Source organism: Colletotrichum costaricense, assembly GCF_030867565.1.
Source record: "Colletotrichum costaricense strain IMI 309622 chromosome Unknown Scaffold_4.1, whole genome shotgun sequence".
NCBI classification, from domain to species: domain Eukaryota; kingdom Fungi; phylum Ascomycota; class Sordariomycetes; order Glomerellales; family Glomerellaceae; genus Colletotrichum; species Colletotrichum costaricense.
The window spans coordinates 373,421-396,596 of record NW_026848233.1 but is presented as its reverse complement, the minus strand read 5'-3'; the positions used below and the strand labels follow the sequence as shown (position 1 = coordinate 396,596).

The following is a 23,176-nucleotide window of genomic DNA, read 5'->3' as shown; positions in this document are numbered from 1 at the left end:
GTACTGCAATGTTGTGTAGTGTAGTGCAGTGCAAGGCGAGGCGAGGCAGCGGTTGGGTATTATCCCATCTATACCATCATCCTCGTCTCCGATCGACGCAACCCCAGGACGGATTTCTCCTTGCTCTCCACCATCACCGCCTTTCATCCCTACGTCTATGGCCATATTCTATCTCGAAATCCTGTTCTGGCAGAAACCCCGAATGCATGTATGCACTTTCTTGGGAGACAGGGGAGCCTGGAGGCAGCCACGGCAACATCCCCCGGACCGTGATTCGAAAAGAAATCACCGACTTGGCCCGATCTGGTAACGTAGGAGAGGAGTACCTGACGTATTGCGCGCCCATCTGAAAGCTGCAGACAGACGAGCTCGGCACGCAAGGAACAGGGAGTCTGTTTCTGGAGGAGAGTAGAGAAGTAACTAGTGTCCCTTACTGGCCGGGGCCGGCGGCCGTTTTCTGCCATGCGAGATTGGGGCTCATGCATTGGTGTTTGCTAGATCACAAGGTTCTGTTTCTGGATGAGTACTGCGACTTTGTGGCTTGTGAGCCCCGTGTCTTTCATGTTCGAGATCACAGATCACGCCCACACGCCCCCTTTTTCATGTCTCTGCCATGTTCTGGAACGAGAGGTTATCGTTGAGGTTTAGGCTCGGAGCACGGTTCTACCACTGTCGCCAGGCTTCATCTCCTTACTCTTATTGCCCTGGCGCCTCGCCCAAGAAGTCATGGGTCTTGGTAGCGATATCTCGTCGCGTCGTCATTCTCGTTTTGAGGCTTGAACGCCATGTCACGCTGGCATACGCAGAGGACCAAAATGTATCAGCCAAACGGATCAACTGATGTATTCGCTTCAACGCAGCATGGCAAGCAAGTATTCCCCACATTCCTTTTCGTTTCCTATCTCTCTCTATTCGGACGTTTACGCAGACTATTCTGGAAGGCGAAAAAAACAAGGAAACCCGTTCGAGCACCGTTGTTCCCATGTGGAGTTCAGGTCGGATGGGCACACCCACCTTCTGATACCTCTTGCAGCAGAACCCTGCGTCAGAGGAGACCGGGGTCGCGGACAATTCACGGGCGCATCTGCAGATGCAGACGACGCAGTGCCACAGTGGCAGTCTCCCATTGTCGTGGTCTTGGGATGGGATGGTCTGCCCGATGCTGATTTGTGCCTGCGTCGTCCGGTGACTCCGATATCTGCCAAAATTAGCCCCGTCATCCCTAGACTGAGGCTACACAAACGACTGCTCCCATCTACCTTTCACAAGACCATTGCTGTAGACCACCGGCGTTGTCATCGAATTGCTGAACGCCAGTTGGGCGGTCATTTGGTAAGAATTATCAGCTTGTGGTTCAATGGCTTGTCTTCTCGACCACTTACACGCCGCCTACCAACCATTCTCCAATTCTCACTCCGCCGCGGGCAACGACGGCGGCCTATGATATGAAGAAGAGAGCTGTGCTCGCCAAGGCAACGGCTAAGCGGCCTCAGCCGATTCAAAAGTGTGTGCCTACTCTACACAAAGTACATGTGGGTGGCAACCCTCGAGAGTCCCACTGGAGATTTCAGGTACCGATCCGAGTATTCCTATTCACACCTCCATCATCCTCAGTAATAGGGGGTTGTGTACCCCGTTTACCCGTCTCGAACCACAGAATCACCTTGCCCCTACACCCGGCTACCTCCCCTGAGCTCCTATCCTCACATTGTCAAGTGAGGAGTCCCTGTCGAACATGAGATCGACACAAGCCGTCTTCGTCACTCCACAATCAAAGGGGGGCGCAAGGGGAGGGGAGGGGATATAGCTGCCTCCCGTCTAAGGCGGTAGGGGGCCATCACGATGTCACGCTGGCCAAGGATTGGGACAGAAGTCCGTCGTCGGGGCGGCGCGAGCGCTTCGTTTGCTTGGGGAATCTTGGTCAGAGAGACATCGTCATCGAGACCGGAGGCCTGTGACAAAGGACAAGACGAGTGTCTTGTTCATGGTCTTTGCGGTCGTCACGTCTTGTCTGGAATCTCTATATAAGAAAGCACGTCAGTCCCCGTTGATGACCATCTTCCTTCTCTCCACTCATCAGCTCCATCACACCAACAAGCCTCATCTCCAGCTTACAACAATCACTCTTCTATTCCCATCTACTACATACCCACTTACACCAAACCAACCCACCGCCATCATGAGATTCACCATCGCTCTCACCGCTCTCTTCGCCGGCGTCGCTCTCTCCGCGCCCCTCGAGGAGCGCCAGGCCGTCTACGTCCCTTGCTCCGGCCTCTACGGCACCTCGCAGTGCTGCGCGACGGACGTCCTCGGCGTCGCTGACCTCGACTGCGGCAACCCGCCCGAGGCACCTACCTCGGCCGACGAGTTCAGCTCCATCTGCTCTGCCATCGGACAGCGTGCCCGCTGCTGCGTTCTGCCTATTGTGAGTTCTCTTCCATATCTTGATCTATATGATATGAGCGTGTTTACTGACAGATGATACAGCTTGACCAGGGTATTCTCTGCAACACCCCCACCGGTGTCACCGACTAAGCGTCTCATATCGGACGCGGGTTTGAAGCCAACGATACTTCATTACTTGACGAGAGAGCTCTTGAGTTGAAAGAACTCGGGAGCCATGAAGATTTTGTACGAGTTGAGGAGGATGTAACGGTACTCTTGATTCGATATACATGGGCAACAATTGTTTTATAAACTGGGACGGGGAAGACGGCTGGGGGTTCAGGGGCGGAAAAGGCTTGGAGTCTATGAGGGCTATATAGGCTGCTTTCTGGCAGCTTGTACAACACCTATGTCTAGGGAAATGAATGTTTTGTTGAAGTCAGTCGACCTTGTTGGCGGTGAACTCGTTGAAGTGTAAGGTCCACAGCTTGTGTCGACGATTTACGGCCACCGGTGTGAAAGTGTACGGGCTTCACGGTAGACGACAGCATCTGGTCAAACGGCTACGCCCAGTGGTAAGGAATCTGCAGTATTGACTGTGGTTTGATGGCAAGGTATGCAAGAATCAACGTCGAATCCGTCTCTACTTCTAAGCCTTCTTCCCATATTCCACACAACATAATACGTACACCATGGGCTCGCATCGCCATCTACGAGTTTCACCGACTTCTTCACTAGCAAGTCGCTCGGAATTACTCATAATGCATTCATCTTGCGAAAGATAAGCTACTTAGGTAAGATTCCTGCCATGAGATTTGCCTCCCGACATTGATAGGACGAATGGCTCGTTATACAGGCCTCGAGACGGGCAGAGTGTATACACCAACTAACTTAACAAAAGCAGAAACATCGCATCCATACCTACTGGTCCGGATGAGAGATCCTCAGACACGCAAACTCGTTGGGTCTCGCTACCTTTGGGTCAACTGGCTAATATGACTGAGAAAGATAGCTCAAGATACAGACCGCAAGGTCTACACATCAAATGACACTAGAAACAGACATAATCCCCAAATAATACCGTGCACGATCTCCGGACAGGCAACTCGGAAGTCAAGAATGCGAAAAGGAGTATTCATATCTTGACATCTTTGAGAAGCAGCATAGACGAAGCAGCTGTCAAAAGAGGGCCAGTCCGCAAACGCGCCAGCAGGGAAAGGGGGGCCGGAGCAATGACGATGATGGACCGGTCCAGGCCTTTGATCGGTCTGGCAGTCTCGGTGAAGCATGTGAGTTTACGGTGTGGGAGAGCACTGACCGCCAGCTGGCAGGGTGTTCCCCACAACCCGGCCCCGTCCGTCCCATCATCGAAAGGGAAGCACCACGGGCAAGCACGATCACCTTGCTACCTGTCTATAGGTCATTGCCAAGGATCACGATGAGGAAAGAACTTGTTGTGACAGCTGGTGGCGGTGCGGAGAAAGTGGCTGGTTTTTTCACACTCCAAAACCCCATCGTTGATTGTGGTGACCGTGGGGTTAGCTCAGAGTGACATCACCGGAGCAATTGTTCCTGGACAAGAGCCATTGGGCAGGCAGGGAGTAAGACAGAGCTCGCAGCTTCCCGCTGGAGCTAAGGATGACGCAGGAAGGCACCTCACCTTTCCTTTCCCCAAGCTCCGTCTACACGAAAAGTGTTGAGCATTGGTTCACAAACAACAGGAACATGAAAATGAAGTTATCCTGAGTCTTTAATCCCAAACGACAATTCAAGTATCTCAGGCTGATGGCATGAATGGCATAAACATGTCCCCCATATTTCCCATCAAAGTAATGGTTTCACCGTCCTGGCTCCAAACTGACCTGCAACCTTAATGTTCAGCGCTATGCACGTTGCACCAGGTACGTACCGCCCAGCCAAGCACCGCCAAACAGCCCGGACACCGCAGCGAACCCGCACCGCACCGCGTAAGAAATCCACTAGACAGGGGGGTAGCTACGTCATGCTGAACAGAGATGAGCTTTACGGAGCTCTCTGAATGGCTGAGGAGGGGAGAGCTTTTTTTGTTGCCCTTTTCCGTCATCGTCTCTGAAGCACATCATCGTGGCATGTGGCCTGTCCTGGCCGGTGCTATTGCATTGAATTGACGTGACTGCCCTATCGACCTAACTGTGTTGGCCCCCAAGGTAAGTCGGTGTTGCTCAGTTACGTGGGGAGCTTGGACATGCCATGTATGGATACGATATGTCTCTTCTTTCTTTGTTTTGTTTGATTGTCTCAACGTCCGGCCGGTTGTCTCCAAACAATTTGAATAGCAAGGCAAGGGAAGACTTGGGCAGGTGCACCATGCAATAAGTTTGCGAAAGAGAAGGAGCTCCTCGCTCGTCACTCCTTTGGCCGCGGCAAGTGCTTCTTGAACCAGGCAGGTGCGACTTATATGTATGGCAATGCACCTTACCCAGGAAGGCACCGAAGGCAAGGTGTAGAAAGTACGTATCCCGTATGTACGGATACGTGGGTAGGTATTGTACAACCGCCCGCTCCTTCCTCCATCCACAAGGCCTCGAATGCCATGGCCACCGCAGCAACGGGACGAGAGAGAGATGAGATGCATCCACGGGGAAGGCACCCAGGGCGCCCAAGGTCACAAATGCAGCCACAATTTCCCCCAAATCGTACCTCAGCGCAGTGACGTGATGGATTCCTACCGTGAATTAGATCATCCGTGGTCCATTGGGTGAGAATTGACGCTTCAAGCTTGACGCTTGCCTTCCTTTGGTTGACCCCAAGGCCCCTTCCTCACTTGTGCTCCGTAGGTAGTCTGTACGCCTCCCATCTCCTCCCTGTCGTCAACCTGCCCGCCTATTGCCTGCACCTGCACCTCCACATTCATCTAGGTTCCCCGTCCACATTGCGTCTACCTACGTCTCCCCCCTGTACACAAGCACGTAGCTTGCCATCCCGCCTCCCGTCGACACAACAAAAACCACCTACACCCTTGGCAACCTCTCCCCCGAGCTTGACCTTTCTGTTTCTTCCTCTCTACATCAACATCTCTGTGATTTACTCATCTTCTCAGTTCTTTCCGGGCCTCTTTTTTTCGTGATACCCCCATCTCTGGCTCTTCATTGGAAGACTGATTGCAAATCAACATCATGCGTTTCCTCCCCGCCGTCCTGACGGCTCTGGCCGCCCAGGGCGCCATCGCGAGCTCTTGGTTCTCCAAGGCTGGTACGTCATATTCAGCATTCATCACTGTCTTGATTTGTTTGATATGAAACTGACAAATATCACTCGCAGCCTACAACAAGTGGCACGAGACCGAGCTTGAGCGCTGGCTGTCTGACCATGACATCCCCTACCCTACTCCCGCCGACCGTAAGGATCTCGAGAAGTTGATCGAGAACAACTGGAACGACTACGTTGTCTCCCCCTACAACTCGTGGGATACCGACCGTCTTCAGAGCTACCTGAAGGCCAAGGGTCTCGAGACCGAGGGCGCCGCCAAGGCCAACAAGGAGTCTCTCGTCGCTCAGGTTCAGAGCTCTTGGTACGAGACGAGCGACCAGGCTCAGAACGCCTACCTCAGTGTCAAGGACTGGATCTTGGACAGCTGGACCGACAGCCAGCTCAAGGCCTTTGCTGACAAGCACGGAATTCCCGGTATGTTCACAGCAAATCTTGGTGCCACAAGTTTCCGAGACTGACATCATTCTAGTCCCCCAGCCCCGCAACCGTGACAGCATCCTCCAGAAGGCCCGCGCCAACTACGAGACCATTGCCCAGAAGGCTGGCGAGACCGCTTCCTACCCTGGCAACTGGCTGTATGAGACCTGGTCCGGTATGTATTGATTCTCTGCCCACTGCTTTTCCCACGCTAATCTCATGTGCAGAGTCTGACTTCAAGGAATGGCTTGATACCCATGGATTCCCCGCTCCCCAGGTCACCAACGTGAGTACAACGAAAATGCCCGCGCACTGCCCATGTGCTAACTCCTACACAGCGCGATAAGCTGATTGCCTCTGTTCGCCGCAACTCCCGTCTTGCTTCCCTCAAGGCTCAGGAGCAGGCCGCGAGCGCTTCCGCTTCTGCCCAGCAGGCCTATGCCACTCTCACCGACATGGTCATTGATGCCTGGAGCGAGTCTCAGCTCAAGGAATTTGCTGACAAGAACGGCATCCCTGTTCCCCAAGGCACCAAGACCAACGAGCTGAGAGCTCTCGTTCGCAAGCACCGTGCTGACTTCCTCAACTCCAACATTGCTGGCAAGGCTAACAGTGCTTTTGGTGCTGCCACCTCCAACGTCAACCAGGCTGCTGCCAAGGCCACCGATGCTGCCTCTAACGCTGCTACCGAGGCCTTCAATGAGGCTGTTGGTACTTGGTCTGAGAGCCGTCTTAAGGGTTACCTCGACTCCCGCGGCGTTCCCGTTCCCCAGGGATCCAAGACTGATGAGCTCCGTGCCCTTGTTCGCAAGAACCAGCACAAGGCCGCCACTGGCTGGAGCGCCTGGACCTACGATGATCTCTCCACCGAGAACCTCCGCAAGTACCTTGCTTCCAGCAGTGACGCTGCCGTCAAGAATGTTGCCGACAAGAAGGACGCTACTCGCGATGAGCTTGTCAACGCTGCTCAGTCTGCTTACAGCTCCGCCTCTTCTGCCGGTGGTACTTCCTATGCCTCCGTCACCAGCTACTTGTCCCAGGCCACCGACGCGGTCAAGTCCAACTTCTTTGACACATGGAGCGAGAGCGAGCTCAAGAGCTACCTTGACAGCTACGGTGTCAACGTTCCCCAGGGATCCACTGTCAACGAGCTCCGCGCCTACGCCCGCAAGCAGTACACGTACTTCAAGTACGGTACCTCGACTCCTTCCGAGACTCTCTTCGCTAAGGTCGCAGAGAACGTCAAGGACACCTGGAACTGGGTTTCCAACCAGATCGGTCTTGGTGCTGATGCCGCTCAGAAGAAGGCCGTCGAGTCCAAGGAAAAGGTCAAGCAGGAGCTGTAAATGCTCTTCCCACTTTCTAATTGATACCCATCTCGTATGACGATGGAACTAGTGACTCACCTGAGTCACGATGATGACGGATGACAAAATTTGGGTTTTCGGCTTGCTTTGTTAACGACTTTTGCTTTGGGAATTACCATGGTTCGGAGGGGATACCTTCAAGCCCAGGGTAACAAGGTGATGGACGCCGCACGTTTATCGAGTCTTTCCCTTGGGCCAGGACTGTACACTATTCATTTAGTAATGAGCCATGAAATTAAGCATTCAAAGTACTATCAATGACAGGATTGCGATGTGACCATGATATGAACGTGTCACGCTGATGCTTTTAAACCGCCCCCCTCACATTTGACAGGGCTTATGCATTGCGGCCTCACGAAACAAGCATGCTCCACGTTGGCTAGAACGAATCGATAAGTAATAATGTCTGAGTTGTGTCCCGCCTCGCGGTTAGATACTGGCGATCAACCCATATGTTTTGACGCACAATCGCATAACACATCACTTGGTACTGAGATAGCCCGTAAAAGTAAACCTCAAAGGGGAGTTGGTCTAAATAAGGACTATCCACGATGTAGACCTCAACTAACGGTCAAGACTGAAACTTTTGGTATTTAAAAGAACTTCTCACGAATCCTCTCCATTTGCCCTTTCTTTTTTTGGGTACGCCTCTTCGCAATGCGAACTCTCACAAAGCCACCAAATCTCACCTCCAAATGTTGTCATACCCGCATTACCTTGAGAGAACGCCCCGGACGACTCCCTCCAGGTTGGGCTTGTTATCAAAGACGACTTCCTGGATCCCCGTCTCGCCGCCGGTGCCCTTGTCCAGCCAGCGGGCGAGGAGGTCGTTGCTCTCCTTTGGCTTGACGGCGTCGTCGCGGGTGCCGACGGTGATGTGGGCCACGTTGTTTGTGCACTTCCACTGGCCTGTCGGGTCGACTAGGCGGACGACCATGGCCATGACGCGGTCGTCAAAGACCACCTATACGAGAGTCAGTCAGTCTGTAGATGGAAAATCAGAAAGGGTTCTGCTTACCCGCTCGAGCTCGACGGAGCACTCGCCCAAGGGGCGGATGTTGGCCTGGTCCTGGGTACCATTTTCCTTTTCCGCCTCGGCAAATAGGGCGAGGTACTTTGACCATAGCTCCGCGTTGTCCTTTGAACTGGCGCGGTGCATGAGCGTGACGTGAAATTTGGGCTGGACGCGGCGGGTCTGGTGAAGCTGCTTGTAGAAGCGGGAGGTGGAGGCGTCAACCTTGTTGAAGGCGCCGTCGAGGACACCGCGGACTTCTTGGGACTGCACCTCGACGGACATGTACTCAAGAGGCTTCTTCTTCTTCGGCTTGGGACCCGCCTGCTGCTGCTGGCCCTGCTTGTCCTTGCGGGGACCGCGGTCCGGAATGTTGTGCTTGAACTCGGGCTTGTACTCAATAAAGGCGGACTGGATGGCTTTGTCGAGCTGCTCGGCGGAGGGGACCTCGGAGACGAGGTTAGGGTACATGCGGTGTAGCTCGGTGATGACCTTCTCGAGGTTCTCGCGGCTGCCGGCGGTGGGGTCGAGGTTGATGACGTTGTCGAAGCCATCGTCGGGTGGAGAGAAGGCGGTCAGCGGCTCGAAGCGGCTGATGAAGCCTTCCATGACGCCGAGGAACTTTGACGCGTCGGTGGCGGCGTGGATGGTCTGGTGGTTATCGCCGCGGGCAATGACACGCTCCTGGGTGATACGCCGGACCTCGTCGACGTTGGAGTTGTCGTGGGCGAAGTAGAGAGCCACAAGGCGGGCCGTCTGGTGCTGGACCTTTACATCGGTGATGATCTGCTTGCGCTCATGCTTCTGGGCATTGTTGCGGTCGCCGATAACGACGGGATGATCTTTGAGGAGGTCGAGAATGGCCTTTGTGAAGCGAGGCGGCCGGCCCTTGCCTGAGATATTGTCGTTCTGCACGTGGCCCCAGTTGAATAGCTGCTGTAGGGCGACGGCGATAGTAGTCTTGCCGCAGCCGATGGTGGCAATGGGGCACAGGATCACGTCTCCGGTGACGTCTGCGTTGACGTTGTTGGGTCCATCCTCAAGCTCGAGATTAGCGGCGTCGGAGCCCTTCATGTTCTTGTAGGCGAGGAAGTCGTTGCGGAGAGCGATGATCCCGTGGTTTTGCTGGTAGAGCTGGGCGAGCTTGGGGTCGGCCTGAAGGCGCCGGCGGGCGTAAAGGAGGTACTCCTCGGTGATCTTGATGTGCTTCTTGTAGCGGGGCGGCTTTCCGGAGATCATTGCTTTTGTGCACTCGCGCCATTGGCGGTACATCAGATAGGGCTCCTCAAACTTGTACTTGAAGAACCAGTCGCGGTAGGGAACAGACTCCGGGTTGTGACTCTCCTTGCAGCGGATTACGAATCCCTCAACGTCGCGGTCGCCGTAGGCGCCCGTCTCTGCCACCTCCTCGAGAAACTTCTTGACCTCGTTGACATCGTCCATGACGATCAAGCCGACATTCTTGAAGCCCCAGTCGTTGCCGAAACTCTGAACGAGGGCGCTGGGGTAGGTGGCAAACTCGGGGAGATTCAAGTTGATGCCGTGGATGTAGAGGCCGGCTTTGTCAGGACCGTACTCGAGGATGTGCTCCTCAAAAGAGTCGTCGCAGAGTTCGGCCACAGCAGTGGCATTCCGGTCCCGGAGCTCCCTGGCCAAGTCCTCTTTTGTCTTTCCCAGGGCAGCGAGCTGCTTCTCAATCATGCGCTCTCCGGCAGTAGCATGGCTAAGCTCGGCGTCGGCCCTATCACCTGTAGAGTGCTTGCTGCATACCAGCAGCGTACCATCCTCCAAGCCGGAAATGAAGATGATGCAGCCGTTCTCCTTGAGGGTGAGCTCGTAGGGGCCCTTTGTTCTCGGGATGATGTTTTCCCACTTTGTCTCATTGACCTCGCCGACGTTGAAGAACTTGTCGTAGCCTCGCGTCACAATCTCATGCTCGTTTCGGCGGTTTCTTGCTGTGAAGAGACCTCTGGCGTAGGTGGGCAGGCCTCTCTTCTTGTAGTCCCATTCCTGCATTTTCCAGGAGTCGACAGTGACACCATCCTGGGAGTTCTTGACGTCGAAAGACGTCTTCTTGCAGGAGAAGCCACCGCCCTTTGACTTTGCAAACTTGTTGTAGGCCTTTGCGTCGTTTAGGGCGTGAACCATCTCTGAGACCTTTCCGGCGTCCTGGGCAACATAGGGGACCTTGGGCATGACTGCCTCGGCATTCATCGCGTTTGCTGTCGCCATTGTTGTGGTAAAGGGTTTGTTGAAAGTGAGGGGGGATTGTCTAGAAGCGAAGAAAAGTGCCCTTCGGGCAATGAACATGGAAAGGACGACAAAGAACGACGCTTGTGCTGTCCCTTTCTCTGTTGAAAAAGGAGAAGAGACAAGTTGTGTGAAGATGATCTCACTTGACCGTTCGGCCTGGGAGGGTGAGATATTCGTTTGTTTTGTAGTACTTGAAAATAGGATGTAAGCCTAATCCTTGACTAACAACCTTGAGATTGGCAAAAAAGTAAACACTGAGGTACCTTAGGTCGAGTAGGTACAGACCGCAGCAAACGCAGTACAGGAGGTGAGTCACTGTTAACTGCCTCGTTTGGGCAACGGACGAGAGAAAGTTCCAACCTGGGGGGGTCTCGATCAAGCGGCCTCAGCTCAAAATATTAGCGTGTGGCTAAGTCACACCCTGAAAGAACTCGAGAGGAAGACAACCTAAGAGAAGCAGAGAAGTAGAGAAACAGAGTCCTCAAAGCACTGCAAGTTGAACTCTCAGAAGACGTCGGTAGTCACGCCGGGGGAAGGAGGCCAATCGACGGGAAATGGCGTGGTGGTTTGTGCCTTCCTTAGGTTACCTGGTGTGCCTTGCGCTTTCCACATTGGGGTACGGTGGCCCATTGGGCAGGCGCGATGGATAAGCGCCACTGCCACCAACGTCGTGGGATTCTTCGGGGGGGCACTGGGGCTTGGAGGGGCACAGCACAGCTCCCAAAGGGCCAAAGTTCCAGGGCCTCCAACCCCCACCAACACCCGACCACTGCAGCTTACCTCATCCAGTCTAGGTAGGCGGTAAGGACCATCTTTGGAGGGGTCAATGAACTTTCCATTGTGTGCGTCACGCCGGGAGCTCCCCTCATCCGGCAGAAAATTTCCAACAAGCAAAGACAGCAACATAACATTGTTGGACGAAAACCAATTTGGCCTCAAATTTCCCGACCCAAGAGTTTTCCTGCAAGTTTTATTTCCAAGCCAATACCTTTGACCAAACCAACCATGGCTCCCAATCCCTACCTCTTGGCCGCCGACAACCCGGACGCCCTGCTTACCCTCCTCCGCGAGAACCCCGCCATCGCCTCCGGCCAGGATGAGCACGGCTACTCCCTCGTCCACGCCGCCGCGAGCTACAACCACCTCGAGCTCCTCCGCGCCCTGATCCGCGAATTCAACGTCAACGTCGACATCAAGGACGAAGACGAGGAGACTGCGCTCTTTGTCGTCGAGACCGTTGCTGCTGCCAAGTGCCTGGTTGAAGAGCTTGGTGCCGACATCAACGCCAAGGGCGCCGACGGCATCACCGCCAGCCAAAAGATTGAGGGCGAGGGAGACTACCCCGAGATCGCCGAGTACCTGCAGGGCATCGAGACACAGAGAAGCGCCTCTGCCGCCGCTGCTGCTAAAGCTGCCGCTCCTACTTCTACCACCACCGCCGCCACCACCGATACCGCTGCCCCGCCCATCGACATGCCGCCCGTCCCTGAAGGTCTCGCCGTGACGCTCGGCACCATGGACCAAGCCGAGGAAGTTCCTGCTGAAGTCGACCCTGAGTTCAAGCGCCGGATAGAGCAGCTGGCCGAGAGGGAGGACTTCCACACCGCCACGGGCCAAGCCGAGCTACGCCGCCTTGTCGAGGATGCCGTCCTCGGTCAGGACCTGGGTGATGAGCGCAGTGTGCGTCAGAAGCAAGGTTAAAAAGAAGTTGAAGAGAGAAGAAAAGCATTCTGTTTATGTTTAACAACTGGCTATTCATCACCTTTGACTTCCCAAAATAGGTAATGGCCAGGCGATTCGGGCGGCCGGAAGAATGCGACTTCGGTGCTGTCGCCCGTCATGCCCTTTGAAATGGACGTCGCGCTTAGCGAGAACCAGGTGCGTGACGGCAAGGCGACGAGGGCGTTGATGAGGACGCCGCGCACCCAGTGCGAGGCGAAGAAGCCTTGCCACGAGATCTTACACACGTTTGCGTGTGACGGCGTGTCCGGGTCCCCGGGGACCTGGTAGCGTGAGAGGTACGGGTCGATGGTGTCCCCTGCCTTGACGCGGGGGCTCTGCAGACGGATGAGAGATAGCCACTCGTACGTCTCTGTCGCAAAATCTTCGAGGCCCGGTCTGTCGCCGTTTTGGATGATATCCAAGGGTAGTGATAGCGGTGGTGTCTGGACCTGGAAGTCGGGTGCGAAGGATGGCTCGCACGTGTATCTTGTTGGAAAATATTGGTCCAGCGGATCTGGTGATGGTGCTGAGGAGATTTATGTCAGAGTAGGCACCAGAGACAGGATAAGCTTGGGTGAATAACTTACTAGTGGTCGCCGCGTTGCAGAATAGCCACGTCATGGGCGTGTTGAGAACATTCTTGCAAGCGTACACCAACCTGTCGAAGCCCTTTTTGCCAGGAAACATAGCCGGGTCTCGCAACTGGTAGCTCACAACTTGAAGGTCGTTAGTTTCGAAAAGTGCCGTGCTGCAATGTGAAATGTTCATCTTGCTCACCCCATCGCGGCTTCAAGCCCCTCTTCCCCTTGACACCGTGAGGTTTTCCAACAAGACCGGCACGCTCGTACGTTTCCTTGTCGAGGTACATGGTCAACAGGCCCTCGCGAAGCGAGAATACATTTTCAACGTTTGTCCTGCCCTCCGAGAGCATGAGGATGTTGCCTACATAGAATCAGCACCCACGCGACATCACACTCTGCGATGAAGTTGCATCTACCTCTCTTAATGTACTCATTAAAGAATCCGCCGTCCAGAACCTGGCCGAGGGTCATGATGACGCGGTGGAACGTCGGTGCTGGGAGCTCTTCGACGAGCTTTTGGCGGACTAGCTCGAAGCACTCTTGCGGTAGGACGAGGTCGACCTTTTGAAATGTTAGTTCAAGGCCTAGTCATAGAGGAGGTTTGCCAAGGTTCCGGTTTCAATGGTTCAAAAAGACAAACCTTGTAGTTGAATCCTTGTCCCAGGATAGGCGCCCACGGCTTCCCCTTTGTCGGCAGCTGCTTGGGCTCAATGTGAGGCATGGTGCCGTATGTGACGAAACATTTTGGCGATTGGTAGACGCTAGGCGTCGGGAATGAGAGCATTTTCCCTGGAGAAGCACTGTTACCAAGTCGGTTGAGCTTGGTTGATTTGCGTTGAAGTTGGCACCAATGATCAGGGCGTGTAAGTTGGTCGTGATATTGCGTGAGTGAGACGAGAGCTTGACCGCGGATTCGAGAATTGCATATTGGAGCGGTCTTCTTGTGTCCACGGTAGGCGTCGATAGAGTACACTCGATATCCACTCAATTATCTCTGATCGCTGATGATTGGTTCAATAGGGCGTGTGCGCATCCGAATGACTCTGCGCCCAGAAAATCATCTTTTCGAGTCAGCGGGATGAGAGGCACTGCGCAAACGTTTCTTCCATACAGCACCAGAAAAAAAGGGAACTCTTGACATGACTACAGGGTAATCCAAGACCTTTCAGATCTATGAGTAGCAAGACTTCTTGTTTCTTTCTTCTTTCTCTGAGTTGTGCCAGTGCTAATACCAAACACCGTCGCCAATAAGCCTCCAGAGCGCAAGAGAATAAAAAAAAACGAGGGGCATTTTTCACCCCGCGCTTGCGCCAGGATTTTCCAACGGGCTGCCCCTCCTCACTCGCCCAGCCGACCTGAGTCTCATGAGAGAGGACCCTAAGACACCCTCGATCAGATCACCATCTAGGACGCCAAAGTCATCTTCGTAATGGAGTTCCTCGTCCGCTTCTCCCAGGCTCACGAGTCCTTTCGGCTCCCTGAGCTACAGGCTCTCGCCGATTTGGAGGGCATCGACATGAAGGTTGTGGAGTACAGCCTAGATGTGAGTCTTGAAATATACCAGTTCTATATGGCATACATGGCAACTTCATTTGTTTTCACAATTATTCAACACGATTCTTGGCTCATGCACAATGAGAAATTACACACAACGTTGTAATCTGCATAAGCTCATCATATGTCGTTTTGCTCGTACTTTACCCTCGTCTCTCAACTCACCAGATATGGCGTCTCTCACCATAACCTACCACTGATGAGAGCCTCACCACCAACACCACAAGATCCCCAACCCAACACTCATCTCTCACCTCACCTAACATCTCACAAACAAATGCTAACATCAACTAGTCCCCCTTCTGCATCATCACCCTCCCCTCAATCGACCTCGCCCCCCGCCTCGTAGCCCGCTCCCTCCTAACCCAATCCATCCACCTCCTCCTCGCCTCAGCCCCAACCCACGACGCCATCCACCCCATCCTCAAATCCCAACTCGCCTCCCCGTCACCAACAACCTTCGACTGGTCCGCCGTCGGCTCCTCAACCTTTAAATTCTCCCTAGACACATACCAATCCTCCCGCCCCCACGCCTCCTTCGTCTCCCTCATAAACGGATACAAATACCTCCCCCTCCACGGCGCAATCGACCTCAAGACCCCCGAGCTGCACCTCACAATTTTCGAAGACTGGGACCTCCGCGGCACAGAGGGACCCAAACGCGTCCACCTAGCCCGCTTCCTCGCCACGGGCGCACGCTCTCTTTCCCTGAAATATGATCTAAAGAAACGGGGGTACATCAGTACCACGTCAATGGACTCGGAGCTCGCGCTGGTGACAGCCAACCTCGCGCACGCGGCTCCCGGGAAGCTATTTTACGACCCGTTTGTCGGGACGGGGTCGTTCCCCGTTGCGTGTGCGCATTTTGGAGCGCTCGGGTTCGGGAGCGATATTGACGGGCGAGCGATTCGTGGGAGCGGAGGGGAGAAGAGCGTGAAGGGGAACTTCGCGCAATATGGGCTTTCGGAGCGTATTGGCGAGTTCTGGACGGCAGATTTGACCAACTCACCGGTGAGGAGGGTGAGGTGGCTTGATGGTATTGTGTGTGATCCGCCGTATGGTGTAAGAGAAGGGTTGAGGGTATTGGGGTGTCGCGATCCGGAGAAGACGCCGTGGGTTGTCGAGGCAGGAAAACAGCGGTATAAGTTGGTGACCCCTTTTCCTCAATTTGCCTTTTTTCATTCACCCTTTGCCGTCTTACCATGATGGACGAAGAATCAATAATGCTGACAACACCAGGTCGGGAGACTTCATCGCCCCCAAGAAACCATACAGCTTCCTCGCCATGCTCGACGACATCCTCGAATTCGCCTCCGAGACCCTCGTTGACGGCGGCCGCCTCTCCTTCTGGATGCCAACCGCCAACGACGAGGACCAGGAGATCCCCACACCGCAACACCCACGCCTCGACATTGTCGTCACATGCGTACAACCGTTCAACAAATGTGAGTTGTTTTCCATCGTTAAATACCTGCCTACTCGAGCTCCATCCCTCCATCCATAGTCATTGTTCCCATCCCAGGCTACCACAGTCATGCTGACTCTCGAATAGGGTCCCGTCGACTCATCACATACCGGCGCATACCCGACAACCAGGTAGACCCGGAAAGGCTGGCGGCCTACAAACGCACATTCGTAGCAGGAACAACAGCAGATGAGTTGAACCCCTTCCGACGGGGTTACTTCACAAAATTTGAAAAAGAAGAAGCCTGATAGAAGAAGAAGAAACCAAGAGAAAAAAGACATGTACAGCAAATACCCAGCCTCCTTCTTTGATGATGCCATGACCGTTTGCCCGATAAGAAATAATAATGATAATACCATGCGTTTCTCTTTCTTCTGTACGTGTCGTGATCCCCCCCCTCCCTTAAATCGCTTGGCCTTGGAATATGTCCATCCTCATACCCAAGGCGTACCATGGCATCGTCATTTGATATCATTTGCACAAAAAAAAAGACAACACGAATAAGACATGCGTGCGTCCAGCCAGACATACTCCCGCAGTCTGCAGGTGCTCGCGCACGCACACACCGAATAGAGTTGGGCGTCGCGCTCGTGCCTCCTGCACCCTTTCCCACCTCCCTCTTCCCTTCTTTCCTTGATCTGGTGTCTGATCTCATCTGAATTCCATGGCGCCGAAGCAGCCCCTATCCTCCACGTGCTTGAGCTCAAGCTGCTGAAACCTGGCAAAAATTGTTAGCTAAACAACTGAATCAAAAAAGGTTGTGGGAGGGCATTGTCGGCACGTACTTTTCGCTTTTCGAGTGAAAGTAGATTCCACTCACTTCACCCTTGACCTGGTTGAAGCAGATATAGTAGAAGCCCTCAAAGCTGGCTCCGGAAATCGTGCGTACGCGGTGGTCGGGGACGAGGAAATGCTCCTTCCAACGCATGAAAATGTTCTCCCTTTGCGCAACATCACGGATCACCACCGGGCCCTTGCGCGCCTGCTTCTGGAGAGGGCGGAAGGCGTTGAACTTGCCCCAATGGCTGAGATCGATCTTGTCCGTGGCGCCCCAGCTCTCGTGGCCGGTGATGAAGCTGTATTTGGTGCCAATGATTTCGCCCTCAAAGTATGTCGTCAATGTGGGGTGGTCCTCGGTGAGGCCTGCAGACACAGAGTTTAGCAACGGGTTACACGATGAGCGGGGAAGCTAGTTGTTTCGTACCTTGGATTCGCAGGTAGCCGCATAAAAACGACTCCCGAAGATCGACGTGCTTGATTTCGACCTGCACATCATATACCTGCCGCTCAGATTGTTGCGTTCCGTGGAACTTGCTCCCTGGGCGAAGATATGAAGATGCCGTGGATGGAATAATCTGCCGATGCGTTTTGTTAGTCACTGGCGCGCCAAGCTGCATCGTTTGGGCACGTACCCGCATGTTGGAAAAGTCAGAACCCATGGACGGCGCCATGAGCTCCTCTTCCCACACATCGTCGACATCAAGTTCCATGCCCTTGCTGTCTTCGTGTTGGACCGAAGTCGGCGATAGCCTGGGATCGTGCCGCCTCGCGCCATCTGGCCGCGACGTCCTTTGTCTGTTACCGGCCATGTGCGCCTCTTCGTCAGACTCGGCATGCTTGAAAGACTCCATATCGGCCGCCGGTGACGAGTTGGCGGTGTCGCCCGACTGCGGCCGCGGCGACATGGTAGTGGATCTTGAGGATGAGACGGCAGATGTGGGCTCGTCGTCGAGTATGACCTCTGTGCTCATGCCCTCGGCTTGTGGCATTGGAGCGCTGACGGGGGCGGGTGACGAGTCGTCATCCATGGGGTCGTCGTGATGGGGATCCATCTGGGGAGGGGCCTGATTTGCATCGGTGGGCGGCCGCCAGCTGCGTTGTGGAGATCTTGAGCTGCTATCTTCAGGACATGTCGAGAAGCTGTGTGATCGGGGCGAATGAGGATCGGGAGGAGGGTTGGAGGATGGAGTTGGCATGTTGGGCGTCGAAGTCGGGGTCGTGTGTCGTCGTCGAGGACGGCGGTGGATGTCGAAGTCGGGCGATGGGGTCGGTCGCGTCGACGGGGAACGGGTGCGGGTTTACCGCCGGCAGGGGGTCGAGGGCTCCGCAGTGATGGCAGCAGGGGGAGCGACGGCGCTGCTGTAGAGTTGGCGATGTCGGTGACGGGCGGGAGAGGGTGCGATGTCGGTAATGGATGGTAGCTCGCCGCGAAATTTTGCGGTCGCGGGCTCGAAAGTCGAGATAAACTCAACTCGGTCGACGGGATGCGAGGAGGAGTAGAGTTGGGCCAGGCCACTTGTAGCAATCGGTGACTATGGGGCCGAATAAGTCACAGGCCTGCCAAGCGGAAGAAAGCGGTCGGGGGCAGCGAGAATGGTATTGGTCGAGAGAGAACACCACCCCAGAAGTCGATGAGGTACAACTTTGTAGGTAGCCGCGGAGTCGCAGGACGACGGCAAATGGGTGAGTGAGGATGATTGGAGTTACGGTTCGCAGAGGATAAGCTGAGTGGTCGCAAAGCACGTCGCGGATGACGAAGCTTTTCTGGCTTGGAGGGGAATATGAAATGCAAAGTAGAAGCAACGGACGGATGACTGATGATGTGACGAAGACAAGGCGAGTCTGGGTCGTAGTATAGCAGAGGTGGGCGAGAGAGAGATATGGGAGGGTTGTCTACAGCAATACAGTGGCTGTATCCGTATGGACTGAAGAACCGGGCCAACAGGAACTGTAGCCAGCAACAAGCAACAGGAGACAGCGACAGCGACGGGTAGAACCCAAGGCAAGGTAGAATAAGGTGGTGACTGGATGCAGCCAGCAGGACGGGAGGACGATGAAGTGACCAAGGCACGGGAAATGGGACGGGGGGGGGGGGGGTGACGATTAGGATGCGGGATTGGAGGAGGGAAGGCGTGGAAGGCGTGGTAAGGTTACCGTGGGTACAACGGGCATGTACTCCGGTAGCTTCAAGCCTTTTTCACTGAGAGTGCGAGTGAGAGTGAGAGTGAGAGTGAGAGTGAGAGTGAGAGTGAGAGGGCGTGGCATGAGAGAGAATTGGGGGTGAGTCGTGACCGGGGAGGCACTGGGACGGACGGGGGACCCGCGGAGAAGACGAGAGATGGGACGGGATGACCTGTACGGAGTACCCAGTAGGTGACTGAAGTGAGCGATGATGCTGGCCGAGGTCTTTGCTTTGCTCGATTGTTCATACAAGATAGCTTTTGCAGAGTTTACTGGAGAATTGTTCATAGGTATGCAGACTGTACAGAGTGAAAGTTGTGAGATGAGTACAATGTCTCGACTGCATCCATCACACACCACCAGTCAATTGCATTACATTTTATCTGTAGACAATCTGATAACACATGAATTGGGTGTGAGCGACCAAAGGGGGTGAGATGAAATGCGGGAGAATGAGGGCGGGCAGGTGCTGCAGTCAATGCATTGCAGCCGATGACGCCTGTGTCCCCGCCTTCTGTTCGCGGCCTGAATGCATATTGCTCACTCGTCCAGCTACTATGGCTATACATGAGAGAGAGTGCCCCAATTACCTCATTTAATCAGCTAAGAGAAGTGAAAGAAAAAGAAGGGACGTGTGAGACGCGGGGACACCTCAATCTGCGTCGTTTACCGCTAGCCACGTTGGAAGGGTCTTCCCGGCCTGTGCCATTTTCTGCGCTGTCAAGCCCTGCGCCGCCCTCATTTTCCTTCTCTCCGCTACGCCGCCGCCGCTGTAGAGTGAAGCTTGTCGGCTGTCCCTCTCTATCTCTCTCTCTCTCTCTCTCTCTCTCTCTCGCGCGCGCGCGCACACACTAACTAACAAGTTGTCACTGCCACGCCACGGAGCTACGGTAATCGTGGGTAGCTTAGCGTGGAAGGCGTGGTTTATCTCCAACTGTCATAGCCGTCACTCCTACGAACCGACTTCCTGTCGCTTCTGGCGTCCCACGCGTTGGCTCATGGCGTACGCTAACAAAAACTTTGGTCCCTTAGCGGGCTGGCGAGTAACTGGCTGGCAGCTAAATGGCCATTCGCTCGGTGGCTCGTGTTAGACGAACTGCTGGGCTGCAAGCGTCGCAAAAGGAAGGCACTTAACCACTTCACTCACGTTGACAGCGACCACAGGCGCGGTTGGCGGATGTACAGCGTCCCTTTTATCCTTTTCTAGCAACTTATGTCATACCTATAATTCGTCAACAGCCGTACATCCCTACTTCCAGAGTACTCACTGGCACTCACTCACTCATTCACTCATCCAGGGTACTCACTCACATCCATAACCCACACATACCTCCCATAACGCCCCGAACACGACAATGGCACGCGACAGCAACGCGATACAGCCCTGTAGTCTTGCGCTATATGCCCTAAAGGATTCACTAAGTTGCCACTGCTGCTCCTCAAGTCTCCCCTTTGGATACCTCTCAAACATAAACACCCCATGAGTTGAACTTTTAGGGGTCAAGGCTCACTCATCGGGCTTGCGGACTTTACTCTGCGCCCGCTCTCAAGCAAGTACTTTCCAAGGGCACAGCACCAAGAGCCTCAGATGGCGGGGGACGGAGGCTTCGGTAGGGCGCTGAAATCCAAAGAGTTGGAGAAAACGGGCACAGACTGGGGTCAAACTCTGTGCTCTTGCAGCCTCTTTCCTGCACTCCAAGCCCTCAGACACTGTCAAAGCACTCTCACTCCCCTCTCCGTCATTCATCCCACTTGCTGTGTACACGCCATATTCTCATTCTGTGTATCTCCCCTTAGGTTGGCGTTGGACGCGCATAGGTACCCCTCGCAGGAACTGCTCCTACAAAATACGATGTGCTCATTAACTAATTAGCTTCAAGAGAAGCCATGCTCTCAACTTGGGTTACCGACTTTCGTCTCGCCTCTTTAAGTCTATGCTCCTCACTCTCACCGGGCCTTACACTCGGTGACTCAAGAGTTGAATCTCCAGATTTTCCAGACTGTCCAGAGACTAGAAGAAAGCTCACCTTACCCGCCCCATCTCCACAGTCTAAGCCTCAGCCTCATGTTGAAGAAAGGGCTGTGCCAATTAACACTCACTCTACACAGTATTCATCTATCCCTAACCTTACACTTTCAGTATTCGGTCATAACGTCCGACCCAGCATCTCCCTGTCACCACCCGTGATTCCCTTTTGGGACTCGCATTCTTCATTGCACTGTTGATACTGTCTGTGAGTACGGTTTCTCCCAGTCTCACCTTACATTGGTGAACTCACCTTCCTCCCGTGCCTTTGTAATACTTCACCCTTTCGAAGGTGAAGAGCTTGGGTCAGCTTTCGCGTTTGGTATGCTTAATGGCATGTGTCTCTAGTTGCAAACAAGTAGCCATCATACACATTCATCGCATAAAAGACAATCTGGGATCGGCGTCGCCGTTCAACGCCGCATCATCGAATTTTACACCCTCCTTCCATGCTCCCTCTTTTGGCGCGATCCGAACCCCAGGTACCGGCTTCTTCCCGTCACGCCTCAACGGACCTTTACCCTGCTGGGCTCTGTCCGTTGTTTAGTATGGTTGGCCCGAGGAAAGACACCACTGTTGGTCCCAGCTCGAGGTGCTCTGTAACACGCCTTTGCCTGGTATAAATGCGCCGTTGTGAAAAGACTGACTCGAACTGTTGGCATCGTCTGCGAACCGCACCACCTGCATCCCCGAACCAAGCGCGGCGTCCCATGAAGACAAAACTGACCGAACAATAAGTGTGCCATTCTTTTGACAGCGGGCCACATGCCACTTGGAAAATTAAACTCGTCTTCGTCTCTCAGTCGTGTTAACATCATCATCACTCAACCTCAAAATACCATCAGAATAGGGGGCGCGTGCGTGCATCAATAGTGAAAACCGTATCTCGTTATTTTCCCCTCACATCACATGACTAGTAGCCATGCAGTCTGGTCTTCCCGAGTCTGACCTCGTATGAGGGACGACCAACAGGGCTGTCTAATTTCCCGCCTGCCCGTTTGTCCGTTCGCCAGCTCATCGTCTGAGCTGAAGGGCCCAAGACCCCTCCTCCATGCACCCGACTTGCAGCATCATGCAGTTTTTTCTAGAAAAAAAAAAGGTCGTTCCGCAGGTCACATGCGGGCTAATTCGTCATGGTACGTCCTCGTGGCCGGCTTGTAGCGTTCTCGCACGAGAGGAGGAGAACAGATGCGGGCCCAGTTCTCAGGGGTATCTCCAAGTATTTTGTCGTTGGACGCCTAAATTAGTCTGACGCATTCTTCAGCTTCTTCGATGTGTCCCCCTTCTAGATGGGCTTAATCTTGAAGTGCAGCGCGATCAAGCTGAACACCAGCGCCTTCAGGTCCTGCACCAGGTAGTAGAAGACGCGCAGGCCTTCAGGGTCGGCAGACTCTGTCACATCAACCAGTGAGCCGATCTTGGCCGTCTGTTCGAAACACGTCAGTCAGCCCGAATCTCCAAGTCCAACAAAGTCGCTTTCAACCCACCTCAAAGGAGATGTGGTCGTTGCCCAGCCGAATCTCCAACTCCTGACGTCCATCCTTGTTCTTTTGTGGCCACTTTGAGTCATCTTCCCTTCACCCTGTATGTCAGCGTATCTCCGGGGATGGTTGATTCTGGGTATCCCACTTCAGAATCTCGCTCGTCTTGATGATGCGCTTGATCTCGTCGACAATGAGAGCGCTGACGCACACTAGATGTTGCCATTAGTGATGCTCGTTGAAGTATTAGGGGAAAGGCGCCGTACTCTCTTTGCGGATCAGACTGTCATTTCGGTAGTTGGAGTTGTTCGCATAACGCGCGACTGCGCTACGTCCATCGCCAACGACGCGGAAGTCGAACTCTGGTAGCAAGAACGTCAGAAGGTTGCTCAAAGAACCGGATAGTGGGGTTGGGATTCGTTGTTACCCAAGAACTCGTGTCCGAATCGCCCAGAGTGACCGGAGCTACATCTCAATTAGCATTTCTTCATAACGCGGTGTAAAGCTCTGGCTACATACTAGTAGCGGAGGTAGAACTGATCGTTGGGGGCCGCCATTGTGACAACAGTGTTGGCGACAATTGGCAATGTCGGTGAAATGTCACGGCTGGTGTCCTCGAGCTGCAAGGCTGGAGATGGGAATGCAAGGAAAAGCGGGATGGTCCCCATCGAGTCCAGCCTAGCCCGCGGTGCCTCGCCGG

At 54.2% G+C, this 23,176-nt stretch overlaps 8 protein-coding genes across 8 annotated transcripts; 4 read left to right on the top strand and 4 right to left on the bottom strand.

Moving 5' to 3' along the window:
- Positions 1-2,179: 2,179 nt before the first annotated feature.
- On the top strand, positions 2,180-2,538 carry CCOS01_04151 (fungal hydrophobin; the record flags this gene model as incomplete). The annotated part of the gene is made up of 2 exons (XM_060452334.1): positions 2,180-2,428; positions 2,491-2,538. 2 exons carry the CDS (start codon positions 2,180-2,182, stop codon positions 2,536-2,538), a joined length of 297 nt encoding a protein of 98 aa, XP_060316292.1.
- Positions 2,539-5,543: 3,005 nt separating this feature from the next.
- Positions 5,544-7,400, top strand: CCOS01_04150 (uncharacterized protein; the record flags this gene model as incomplete). The annotated part of the gene is made up of 5 exons (XM_060452333.1): positions 5,544-5,619; positions 5,689-6,051; positions 6,107-6,229; positions 6,282-6,340; positions 6,393-7,400. 5 exons carry the CDS (start codon positions 5,544-5,546, stop codon positions 7,398-7,400), a joined length of 1,629 nt encoding a protein of 542 aa, XP_060316291.1.
- A 733-nt stretch (positions 7,401-8,133) lies between these two features.
- CCOS01_04149 (fungal tRNA ligase adenylyltransferase) lies at positions 8,134-10,665 on the bottom strand (the record flags this gene model as incomplete). The annotated part of the gene is made up of 2 exons (XM_060452332.1): positions 8,134-8,385; positions 8,440-10,665. The coding sequence occupies 2 exons, from the start codon at positions 10,663-10,665 to the stop codon at positions 8,134-8,136; spliced, it is 2,478 nt and encodes an 825-aa protein (XP_060316290.1).
- Positions 10,666-11,691: 1,026 nt separating this feature from the next.
- Positions 11,692-12,387, top strand: CCOS01_04148 (ankyrin repeat protein; the record flags this gene model as incomplete). The annotated part of the gene is made up of 1 exon (XM_060452331.1): positions 11,692-12,387. The coding sequence occupies one exon, from the start codon at positions 11,692-11,694 to the stop codon at positions 12,385-12,387; it is 696 nt and encodes a 231-aa protein (XP_060316289.1).
- A 50-nt stretch (positions 12,388-12,437) lies between these two features.
- On the bottom strand, positions 12,438-13,773 carry CCOS01_04147 (ribonuclease P 40kDa subunit; the record flags this gene model as incomplete). The annotated part of the gene is made up of 5 exons (XM_060452330.1): positions 12,438-12,934; positions 12,996-13,124; positions 13,186-13,350; positions 13,406-13,550; positions 13,630-13,773. The coding sequence occupies 5 exons, from the start codon at positions 13,771-13,773 to the stop codon at positions 12,438-12,440; spliced, it is 1,080 nt and encodes a 359-aa protein (XP_060316288.1).
- Positions 13,774-14,418: 645 nt separating this feature from the next.
- On the top strand, positions 14,419-16,256 carry CCOS01_04146 (uncharacterized protein; the record flags this gene model as incomplete). Its single annotated transcript, XM_060452329.1, has 4 exons — positions 14,419-14,532; positions 14,838-15,688; positions 15,783-15,988; positions 16,096-16,256. 4 exons carry the CDS (start codon positions 14,419-14,421, stop codon positions 16,254-16,256), a joined length of 1,332 nt encoding a protein of 443 aa, XP_060316287.1.
- Positions 16,257-16,659: 403 nt separating this feature from the next.
- Positions 16,660-17,984, bottom strand: CCOS01_04145 (vacuolar import and degradation protein; the record flags this gene model as incomplete). The annotated part of the gene is made up of 4 exons (XM_060452328.1): positions 16,660-16,726; positions 16,794-17,151; positions 17,213-17,363; positions 17,421-17,984. The coding sequence occupies 4 exons, from the start codon at positions 17,982-17,984 to the stop codon at positions 16,660-16,662; spliced, it is 1,140 nt and encodes a 379-aa protein (XP_060316286.1).
- A 4,296-nt stretch (positions 17,985-22,280) lies between these two features.
- CCOS01_04144 (mago nashi) lies at positions 22,281-23,144 on the bottom strand (the record flags this gene model as incomplete). Its single annotated transcript, XM_060452327.1, has 5 exons — positions 22,281-22,421; positions 22,483-22,570; positions 22,625-22,688; positions 22,743-22,864; positions 22,996-23,144. 5 exons carry the CDS (start codon positions 23,142-23,144, stop codon positions 22,281-22,283), a joined length of 564 nt encoding a protein of 187 aa, XP_060316285.1.
- Between the last annotated feature and the right edge of the window lie 32 nt (positions 23,145-23,176).